The 11,529-nt window shown below is 38.9% G+C and overlaps 1 protein-coding gene across 2 annotated transcripts in view; it reads right to left on the bottom strand.

The window, feature by feature from the left end:
• GLOD4 (glyoxalase domain containing 4) overlaps positions 1–11,529 on the bottom strand; it is a 45,658-nt gene continuing 34,129 nt past the window's right edge. For both annotated transcript variants that reach the window (XM_089668448.1, XM_089668447.1), the window contains 2 exons: positions 4,210–4,296; positions 1–264 (listed from right to left, as the gene is read on the bottom strand). In XM_089668448.1, coding sequence (XP_089524574.1) covers positions 199–264; positions 4,210–4,296 — 153 coding nt within the window. In that variant the 3' untranslated portion in view covers positions 1–198. The remainder of the gene's footprint in view (positions 265–4,209; positions 4,297–11,529) is intronic.

Below are 11,529 nucleotides of genomic sequence, written 5' to 3'. Positions count from 1 at the left end.
TCTAGAATAAGGTATTTATTACACTAACATAACATGTGCAGATCAATTAGTAAGAACATAACAGAAGGGAAATAAGGCACAATGACAATATATGACAAATTTAATTACAGTAAGCCTTTCAGATTTTATTTTGAAAGCAATCATGAACATTTACAGCACAAGCATCTTCTATGAGCCACATAGATCTGTCAGTGGTATCTATGCAGATGGTTTCTGTTTTTTGTGCTTTGCAAACCATTCTTTACTCTTGTCTGCAGCCATGGCCTGTAAATATACATAAAAATGAGTTATGTATGCTGACCTCGAGTATTTGCAAAGAAAGTAAGACTCCTGTTTGTTTATTTTAAAGTATTGAACTTGTGTAAAAAGGAGTCCTGAAAAATAGAAGGCATCATTAATTGACCCAGCACTCCCCCTATAAAGCTGGTGTAGAAAACAATGAAGCAGTGTTACTTTTCTCAAGCAAATAAATCACTTTTACAGTCTACTATAGTAACACCTAAATATGTGTTTTACAGCTAGTGCTGTTCCTAAGTAGGAGAGCTAATATTAAAGTATAACTACCGCCAAAACTTATTATTTATCTATTTTTTAGTTTGGATAGAATGGAGATGGATTAAGTCCCGTCAGTTTTTATTGCTATATGTGCCCCCGTTAAGAAGATTCACCATCTCTATTTCTCCTGTTTACCATTACTGAAAGTGAAAGAAAATCCCAAATTTTGGGTTGTGCCCAGAAAAGTAATAGATGGGAAATCTCCTAATAGGGACCCTAGTTCTGGTGACCTGGGGGGCCCCCAAGGAATTCCCTTAATTTGCAAGGATATGCTCTCACTTCCTGCTTGGTTATGGGGCAGGAAGTGAAGGTAAATCTCCCCTACAAAGTGGCAAGGAAAGAAAAAAAAAATAAAATTACACACACACACACACACACACACACACACACACACACACACACACACACTGACAGGGGTTATAACCCTCCCTTACTCTATCCAATATGAAAAAAAGGTTTTGCCCATAGTTCTATTTTAAGTCATATGGATAAATGATATGATTATTATAGTCAATCTTATGTAAAAGAAATGCAACGTCTGAGGCCATTCATTTGACAGCTCCAATTTAATAACCATGTGTATTTGAGGTTTACTGGTTACCGATGTGAAGCTTCACACTTAATCTTGTGACTACTCTTGCTACTGTTGGCATCTATGAAGGCTTAAGCTGTAACGGAAATACAGAAAATCACATTTTGTGAGTAGAATTTATAAAGGAACCATTAGAAATTCAATAAAACTGTTTCAAATGAATATTTCCTGTATGGAATTTTTCCCGTGGGAAAATGAATAATCCTCTAATGAACTTGTAAAACATGTGAACAGTGAAATTACCCACTAAATTACAATAAAAATGGCTAGCATACATATTTGTTTTGTCACACTGTACTGCAACAAGTTGTAATTAGTGGGACAAGGTGCATATCGTTTTGCCACCAATGTATTACCTAAGCAGTTCTTGTAACAGTATTTTGGGTTGGGAACCCTGGCCCACAATGAGATTGTCAATTTTATATTATTAGCTCATTTTAGGCTTGGTTTACATCGATGTAGTTTCCCCACAACTGTGTTTGCCTGAGCGCAGCAGCCTATTCATTTGATTGGGCTGCTGTATCCACTGAAAATACAGGGAAAGGGTCTCTGCACCTTTTCAAAAAATACGGTGACAAGGAAACTGCATTGGGATTAATAGTACCCCCACAAATCTCCTAAACTGCATTTTGTTTTTTCTGTGGGTGTGGGAAGGCACGCAATTACATGTAAACCTAGCCTTAGAGATGGGAAGAAAGAACCTGATTGCCAGTTATAAACACAAAGATAGTCTTTCACTGCAGCGATGTTCTGATTCAGATTATTGGTCTTGCATTCTTCACATCTCTACTGTGTCCTTTAGGGGCCATTGAGGGACCAGAAAATGGACAATGCCAGAAGAGTCAGATTTCTGAAGATTTTTTTAGGCAACAATTTATCGTCAACACAGCAAATCGAAGTCAGCAGCATTTACTATATTCTTTGTAGAGGCAGATTTATTTTACAGCTATATTTAGTGACAGTCACTTTAAAGAGACAGTACAAGGAGAAATTCACTGATCAAGCTTAGAACTATCTTGACATAATCCGCATTTAGCTAAAAGAGACACTGGGGACATTTTCTAAAAAGTAGTGCAGCTGAGCACAGTAACCAATCAGCTTCCAGGTTTTAGGGCCAGTTCACACTATAGAAACCAGATGCGTTTCCACATACGTGTTTTTGACATGTTTTGGCACGTTCAAGTGTGTTTTACCGCGTTACAGTACAGTTCTGTGCAGGAAAAATGCAGCCTGTTCTACTTTTTTTCTGCAACCGGAACGCACTGGAACTGCAAGCACTGATGTGAACTATGACATTGACAATCATGTGACCTACTTTCTGTGCATTTGGATGCAGAAAAAAAGCACACTGAAAACGCATGGTGTGAACTGGCCCTTAGGCCTCTTTCACATGGGCGTTCTGTATGTCTGTTTGATCATCTGTTTACAACCGTTAATGTCCGGAAGAACGGAAGAAACCCCTATTTTTCTTCTGTAAAAAAATAAATGGAATGGATGAAAAAACGGATGTAAGCGGATAAACAAAACTGATATAAACTGATGAAGAATGGATGTAAACTGATACGTTTTTTTTCTTTGAAAAAGTGTGACTGAACTGATGAGGGAGAAAAAAAAAACAAAAAAAAAAACAAAAAAAAAAAAAACCACAGAATGCCTTGTGAGAGGACCCTTATGCAGGCCATAGATGGGTCGAAAATCGGCCGATTTTTCGGCCGAAAATAAAATTGGCCGATTTTCGGAACGTTAGTGGGTTAATAGGTCGGCCGTTTTTTGGTATTTTGGCAGATTTTTTTCATCGGTAAAAAGTTTGAAAAAAATCAGCCGATTATCGCAGAAATGATGGGCAAATCGGCCGATCTTTTTACCGATAAAAAAAATCTGCGCATGAGAGAAGAAAAGGAAAAAGAAGAGGAAAAAGGAAAAAGAAGAGGAAAAAGGAAAGGAAAAAGGAAAAAGAAGGAGGAGGAAGAAGAAGAATTCCAGTCCGGCAAAAAGTGTCCCTGCAGAGAGCTCCGCTATTTCTTTGACATTTATAGCGGCAGCAACAGTGTATCTATTTGTTTCGGAATAAAAACATCTGTATCCGAAATGGATACAAATAGATACAATGTTGCAGCCGCTAGAAATGTCAAAGAAATAGCGGAGCTCTCTGCAGGGACACTTTTTGCCGGCTGTAGATGGGATGAAAAATCGGCTAATTTTTTTTTATCGTTCCTGGTAACGTCGGCCGATTGAACGACCGGGATGAAAATCGGACGGTTTTCTCCCCATCTATGGCCTGCATTACTGTCAAAGCTTAACTGAACAAGCTGAAGTCAGAAACTAATTGGTTACTATGCACAGCTGAACCAGAGTGTGTGCACCAGCTTTAGTAAATGTTTCCTATTGTTTAGAGGCTGAATACCTGCCTCTGAAGTGTCTCATGGAGGCAGCTATTCTCAAAGGCTTCACACTTACATTACTTACATCTTAGCTGTCCTGGACCCGATATACAGCCTGCGAGGCTTCTGAGACAAGTGTTTAGCACTGTGACCCTGATTTACTAGCTATGCACTGAACCGTAACAGGTGTTCGCTCCTGTCCCTTGTATAAAGTAAAGAAAAAAAAAAAAAAAAAAGAAGGATTTGATGGTGTATTTGGACACACTTATCCTCATGAACTCAACAAGAAATTCCCTTGCAGAATACAAGGTAAGGCTAGGTCCACACTAGAACAGCTGCTACTTGATGTGATTTTCAGTGCGATTTTGTAGTGCATTTTTCATGGTTCATGCTTTTTTTTGTAGTAGGAGAATTTTACACACAATATTTTGTCACTCATTTTACATGTGGTTTATATGCGGGTTTGATGCGTTTCAATTAGTCTGTGGGGCCATGTGAGAATTAAAAAAAAAAAAAGACACCATTGAAAATAATGTTATTTTCATTGTGGGATTCTTTACAACTGAAGTCGCATATGCAATTACACTAGTTTGAATCTTTTTTTTTCTTTTAACACAAATGTTACTAAAATGTCCAAGCTTTGTTAATAAGAAAAATTAGATGTGAGAAATAAGTACATACATCATTCAGAAGTTGATCTCCCTTTGGGTCAGTCTGGGAAAGTTCACGGAATGCTTCATCTCCAACAAAGCAAATCTCATGACCATCCTGAAAAATAACAAAATGATTGAAAAAAGAAATAGCAGGTTACATTATTTTGGGAAACCTAAAGGAGAACCCCATTCAAGACAATACAAGATAGTAATGGTGCAAAATAGCATGATTTTTACTGCCCAATCCTTTTTTCTGAGAAAACTATCTCCAAAGTACCTAGCATTGTCCATTGTAAAATCTGTGCATGTCCAGCTCCAGTGTCCGATCAGTTCTATGGTCAGCCAGCCAAACTGTGGCTGAACACTTGGCTCTCCTGGTAGGAGAGGAGAGCCCAGGATAATCATGGGATGGTGGGGGGTGATGGTTGCTTGTAAAAGTGAGGTTCTAGAATCACTTTTACAGGAAAGCCAACCGCGAGCTGAAAAAAAAAAAAAAAAAACACACCTCTACCAGCATGATGCCTGCAGCTACAAGCATTATCCGGTATATCCACTGCAACACAAGAACGGACAGGGACATCCTTTGGTGGCAAGTAGTTAAATGTGCAAAGACACGCATGTGTACATTACTTGTTTTTATGATCATTTATTTTCCCCTTTTTTTAGGCATAATTTATCCAATTATAAACGTGTATACATGCGATTATATGTGCAAGCATGTGAAGTGCGTGTTCATAATACAGAATCCAACAATCTGCATTAAGGATATGAAAGATGCACCTATGTGAATGGCAGTATTGAAAACAATGCAGCTGCATTCAGATCTGTTATAAAACACCTGTATGCGAATTTTTATGGCCATGTCAATGAAGCCTTAGTAGCTAAAAGGGCACAAATACTTTTTTCCTAGATCAAAAGCTGCTAGAGGAAAAGCAAAGGCTGCTCCAGGTTCCCCCAAGTGCTAGTTCACACCACTATCACTTTTCATGCATTTGTAATGTGTTCCAAAGCATTTTTCCCCACTTGAGACATGGTGTTTATTTACACTTGAAAAAAAAGTGATTATATGCATTCTGGTGTGTTTACACACATTCCTGTTCAGAAAATGCCTGCTGCTGTACATATTTTGAAAGCAGTGCAAGCAAAGCCAATGGCAAGAACAATGGTTGTTGGAAAACATTGATTTTACTGTGCATGCTTTCAGGCTGCATTTAATAAAAACACACCTGAAAGCATCTGGTGTGAACAAGCCCTTAGTTGCAGCCACATCTAAAAGGTCTAGGTACTTGACTATATAATCTCCAGTATGTCCCTTTGACAGCTTCCCAGTTGGATAGCTCAGGCGGGTACCAGTTGTGGTCGAACACGCCTGAGCTCATCACTAACCTCTAGCTGCATGCTTCAGTATAGAGCTTATAAAATTCAAGGCAATTAACAATACAGGTTCCCTTTACAAAGTATTTTGCAAACAATAGGATGCAGGTATGTTAACATTAGGCCAATCCTTCCATTTCTCATAAAACCCTTTTTTTTTCTCTTTTAGCTTTGGACAGGAAGGGTTGGGACTTTTGTCAGGTTTTTCTTGCTGGTTGTGCTCCCACAGCAGAAATTCACCCACACTACTGTTTTTGTGGCCACTTTCTCTGGTACAGAAAGTGAAGGGAAATTGAGTTTTCACAGGGACAGGAGGGGAGGGTAAAAAAATTACATGGGGAAGCCTGTAATGCGACCAGGATATCCATTCACTTTTGAGAGATCTGTTCTTACAGGAAGTGAAGGTAAACCTCTCAAATGGGACACAAGAAGTGAAGGGAAACCTCTCAAATGGGACACAAGAAGTGAAGGGAAACCTCTCAAATGGGACACAAGAAGTGAAGGGAAACCTCTCAAATGGGATACAAGAAGTGAAGGGAAACCTCTCAAATGGGACACAAGAAGTGAAGGGAAACCTCTCAAATGGGACACAAGAAAAAAACAAAAACACACACTTACACAAGTCCTAACCTTTCCTTACTAAAGCTGGCCATAGACCGTTTAAATCTCGCCTGGTTTCTGATGAACCAGATGAGATTCGAACAGTGTATGGGCAGGCTGAATGTACCAAAGTTGTTAAATCCATCAACTTTGGTACAACCAACCGGTCTGGTTTTACATGAGATTATTGCTGATGGCTATTATAGCCGCTAGCAGTAATTGCGGTGTTCTCCCAGGAGAGACAGCTCCCCCCCTCCCAGGCTATTATAGCTGCTAGCAGTAATCACGGTGTTCTCCCAGCGAGATGACTCCCCCCACCCCCACTGGGAGGACACAATGACTCAATTGGAGGGATTCCCCCATCAACACAGTCAGTATTGCAACCGTGGTTGCAGGAAAGAAAATAGCACGGTCTATGGCAGGCTTAAAAAATTGGAAAACCTGTGGCTTTGTTATGCACTCTGCACTATTTATAAAATGTTTTCACACGGGATTCACACAACGTTTGCACAAGATTCACACATTTTTTCAATTGAATCCAATTAGAAAGTGTGAATATTCAGCAAAAGTTGTATAAATCTTGGGTGGAAAAAAAAAAAGATCCTTATGTATCACTATATCCTGATGGAGGTGCTGCAGTCTCGGTTTGCCTTGATCCACAGTGTTCGTAACAACAGTTGCTGGAAAGACTGGAAAAAAGTAATAGATCCCTATTGGCAATACTGGACTTATCCATCTTCTCTATGAAAGGTTTGTATAAAGCATGTGCAGCCAAAATATTTTTAAAATTCTTCTTTTGGATAGACTTGAGTAGAATTTAAAACCCTGTCAATTTTCTGCCACCTGTGTCCCGTTAAGATTTCCCTTCATTGCAATCCTGGACATAACAGGAATTGAGAGGAAATTTCTACAGAATGAGGGGCATTTCCCTTTTTAATAGTTTTTATGGCAATAGATTTCCCCCATTGGAAGATTTCCCCTCACCTCTTGTTCTGGCGACAAGTGTAATATGTTTGATTCCCCATCACTTTCTGTCTTAGGGACAATGGTCAGTAAGATAAATAGGGTTCTTCTACCCAGCATAGGTACAGACAGCAATAAACAGAACCTGACAAATGTTCTGTTCCTTCTCTACACTTCCTTTACAAGCAAGCAGTATGACAGTATTTTATGACATGCAGGACCACAGTACTGAACTCACTTCTGTGCACACTAGCGAGCAGTCATCAAAGAACAGCTTTTGTTTTTAAATCGCAACTGTTTCACCACATGTAAGTTATTACACAAAGGTAGGAAACAGTTCACATTTTTAATTCAACATAAAATTGTTCTTTAAAACTCCTTAGTAAAGCAGAGCTTTATGAGATTACGCAGTAATAAACAAAAAACTTAGGCTATGGCATTTCTCCTACTTAAATCCAGATACTTTTGCTATGGTTTATTCTGCAGTAATGAGCTCTTATCAGTTTCAATTGATGAAAATGGAGAATAAAAAGCCAAAGCCATTAGAAGTGGAAAGATGGAAACAATTTACCGGAGGGCTCGTACAAAGAACACCGTCACTGGGCTTATTTGTATAATACAACTCATATTCAGCATCTGGCTATAAAATGTTTACTGAGTGATTAAAGAGGAAGAATCATTTTGCTTTTCTTATGATCTGAGACATGGGGACTTTGTTATATAATCCAATAAAAAGGAATACTTCCTGGCCTGGAAAAAAACACTAAACTGATTTAAAAGAATATATGGCAAAGATCCAGAATATGCACAGAATCTGAAGACTGGTTCTGGGAAATCAGAGCTGTTCATCCATAGAATCCATTTAACGATCTCCCTTGTTAAAGGGAAGCTGTGCTGCGGAAAAACAGGGGCTGTCCATGCGGATTATTATTATGATTTACTTTTTAATCCGGGCAACTAGCATTTTAAAAAGTAGAAGTAAACACTCAGCTTCTAATCTGCATATTTCTAGGTCAGTGAATACAAAATATCAATGAAGCAATTGGAACAGCATGGCAACCAGGAAACAAGCATTTTCAGAAAGAGAGGTCAACAATGGCATCCTTATTTATATGCATTTCCTTTAATGGCTTCTTAGAAAATGAGTGCTACAGACGCCTGCTTTATTTATCTACAAAGCTAAGAAAATTAATCTGAATGCAGAACATACCTTATGTCAACAAGTCTAAATTCAACTGTGGTTTCATGGTCTCTTTGTAGTTAGAGCTTGTGCATTACATTTATTTAGTAGGACTCAATATCATATTTATTTGCCCAGATTATTTGATATCTAGCCAGCATATGAAGTACCACAGAAAAGTATTTTTCCATTTTTCCTATAAAAGCAGATTCTTAGGTCTTATTGTTTTGTTATCAGATTCCTGGCTTCAGATGATCATACAACAGAATTGAAACATTCTGTGCCTAGATCCACACATTAGATATATGGTACAAAAGGTGCTATGAGGGGAAGATCGCATGCAAGTATTAGTCTCAGTAAAGCTTCTCACAGAGCTATACACCCTAATGCATTTTTAGCAACAATTGTATTAAAAAAAAAGTGTGAGATTTTTGTTTGCAAAACCCAATGTTATATATCTTTCTCACACATACCACACATACACTTGAAAGGTGAACATTCAGTAGTGATATTTATTTTTATGAGGCACAGGAGGCTCAGTCTCTGGACAATAGTGAGTTGAAACAAAAACATATATCCCCTAAACCTCCTCCCATCATTACCACCTAGAAGTGATAACAAAGTGCAAAGGTCAAAGTTCCAGCTAAAATAAAACGGGCAAAATAACCAAATAGAAAGCACAAAAAAAAAATAGTACATACAGAATGGTCATACAGGAAGAATGGCACTAGTGGCAACCAGGACAGGGTAACCAAAGCATATAGCAGATCAGTTTAAACCAACAAGTCCTTAGGATGTCTTCTCCTGTAACCGCTAATAAACATTGGGGGTGACTCAGTTACCTTTTTTAGTGGTGTTAATAGAAACCATAGACCAATAGGCAGTCACAGCATTCTTGACCAGCATACCATCTGAGTACTGAGTCTTTGAGGTTCTCATCTCTCATCTGTAGTAGCTGCAGTAAGAGGACCGCAGTTTATGGAACACCCTCTTACTGTAAAAGTGCTGTATCATATTATCCAATTGATTTAATGCAGTATCAGGGTTGGAGTTGTTTCTAATCACTGTAGTCATTTGTGCAAAGGGAATTCCCCTCAATAGAAGTGAAAGATGTGCACACTCTGGTTCCAGGTCATAAAAAGGAGCAGGTCATTAATAGAAGTCCAGTAATAAAGAACACCAGGGGACAATAAAGGCAATAAAAAAAAAAAAAAAAAAAAAAAAATGTTCAAAGTTGTACATAAAGATGTTCACAAAAAGGAAGGTGCTACATTTGAGCCCTTGGCTGTCCCAGGACATTGTAAATAGAGCATATCCTTAAATATGAAGTACTGAAACTCAATGTCAAAAGAGGACAATAGCTGTAGGTGATCTTTACAATCCAGAGTTTAGTGCTTGATGGATTGCTTCAATGCCATCTTCAAGTGGGATAACTGTGTAGACTTTAACATCCAAGGTCGCGAGTATACAGCCTGAGGGGTTGGATCCAAAATTTTTCAAACCGTCTCTCTGGGATGATGGCATCTTTTGCACCAATTGTTGTAGAAAAAATAAGCAACAAATATCACCAGGGCTGTAGAACTGACCTAGCAAAAATGATAGGACGTTCAGGTCGATGAGCCAGGTCTTCGTGTATTATTGTTAAGGTGTAAATAATGGGGCACCAGGGAAAATTGGTAGTGAGGAACATCAATTCATCCTTAGCCTTAGAAAGCCAGCCACGAGAGAAGGCATAGCAGAGCTTGTCATCAACTAAATACAGTATGTTCAGCACCATTCAAATCAGCACTGCAACAGAATAAATCCTGCTTATGTCATGTGCATATCCACCTTAGTTGGATGCCCAGCGTTTTAGGTGCAGGGGTCACATTATACACAAATCAGGATTATTCTCATTTAACAATGGATATGTGACTGTTTTTAAAGGTTTCATTAATGTGCTTGATCAATGCCAATGGTTGCTTTTGGTGGTCAGAGTTTTTTCTTCTGATTATGCATGTTGTAGTTTGTTAAACGATAATGTAACCACTTCAGCTCCGGATGATTTACCTCCCTTCATGACCAGGCCTTTTTCTGCTCTTTCAACAGGTAATTGCATGGTCATGCAAAAAACTGTACACAAACAAAATTTTTGTCTTTTTTTCCACACTAAGCTTTCTTTTGGTGGCATTTGATCACCACTGGGTTTTTCTATTTTTTGTGATATAAATGAAAAAAATAAAAGACCAAATCTTAAAAAAAAAAATCTCTCTCTCTCTATAATCTCAATACGTTTATATTAATTGGCTTGTGTGAACATTATAACGTCTACAGACTATGGTATATATATTGGAATTTACACAGCTTTACTTTCTGACTGCCTATCACATTTCTTGTGGTGCTAAAATGCCAGACAGTACAAAACCCTGCCCCCAAATTACTCCTTTTTGGAAAGTAGACACGCCGTGGAATTTGCTGAGAGGCACGTTGAGTCCATGGAAGATTTTATTTGTTGCCACAATTTTTTTTGAAAAGACAAAAAAAATTTAATTTTTTAAACACAAAGTTGTCACTTAAATGATATACTGCTCACGCATGCCATGGGTAAATGTGGAATAACACCACAAAACACATTCTGCTACTTCTCCTGGAGAATGTGCAGGGATGATCAATTCATATCACCCAAAGCCGGGGACATGTAATTCCAAGCAACAGGCAGGTAGTTTTCTTTTACCTTTAGCCCTGCTGTGGGCAAGCAGCAGGGCTCACCTGTCAGGTGGAAGCATTCAGGCAGTAGCGCTGCCGCCCGATTGCTTCCACACAGCCCACTATGTTGCTAGCCTCCGCCCCCTATGTCTCCCAGGCTCCACTTGCCCACCTGCGGGCCTGAGACCAGTCAGTGGGTGCGGGTGGGTACAGGGCAGTGAGGAGAGCAGACACATCCACTCCCCTCCCCTTCTTGTCCTGACCCAGAAGTGATGTGACGTCACGTCTGGGTCCCCATTAACAGATTTCCCAGCAATCGAGGCTGGGATAGAATGTAATGCAGTGTGATGTGCACTGCATTACATCCAGTGTAGTACAGAGGGGAGACATACAGGGTCTTTTTAGACCCTGGATGTCAAAAAAAAAAAAAAAAAAAAAAAAAAAAAAAAGCAAAAAATTTTTTTTTTTCCTTAAATTAAAAGGTTACACCCAAGCATATAACCCCCCCCCCCCCACACACACACATACATATGTACAAAGGTAAAA

The sequence above is a fragment of the Staurois parvus genome, unplaced genomic scaffold (assembly GCF_062004578.1).
Source record: "Staurois parvus isolate SC_StPar_1 unplaced genomic scaffold, SC_StPar_1.0 ptg000058l, whole genome shotgun sequence".
NCBI classification, from domain to species: Eukaryota; Metazoa; Chordata; class Amphibia; order Anura; family Ranidae; genus Staurois; species Staurois parvus.
Note: the sequence above shows the minus strand (reverse complement) of the source record. Positions and strands in the feature narration are given on the sequence as shown.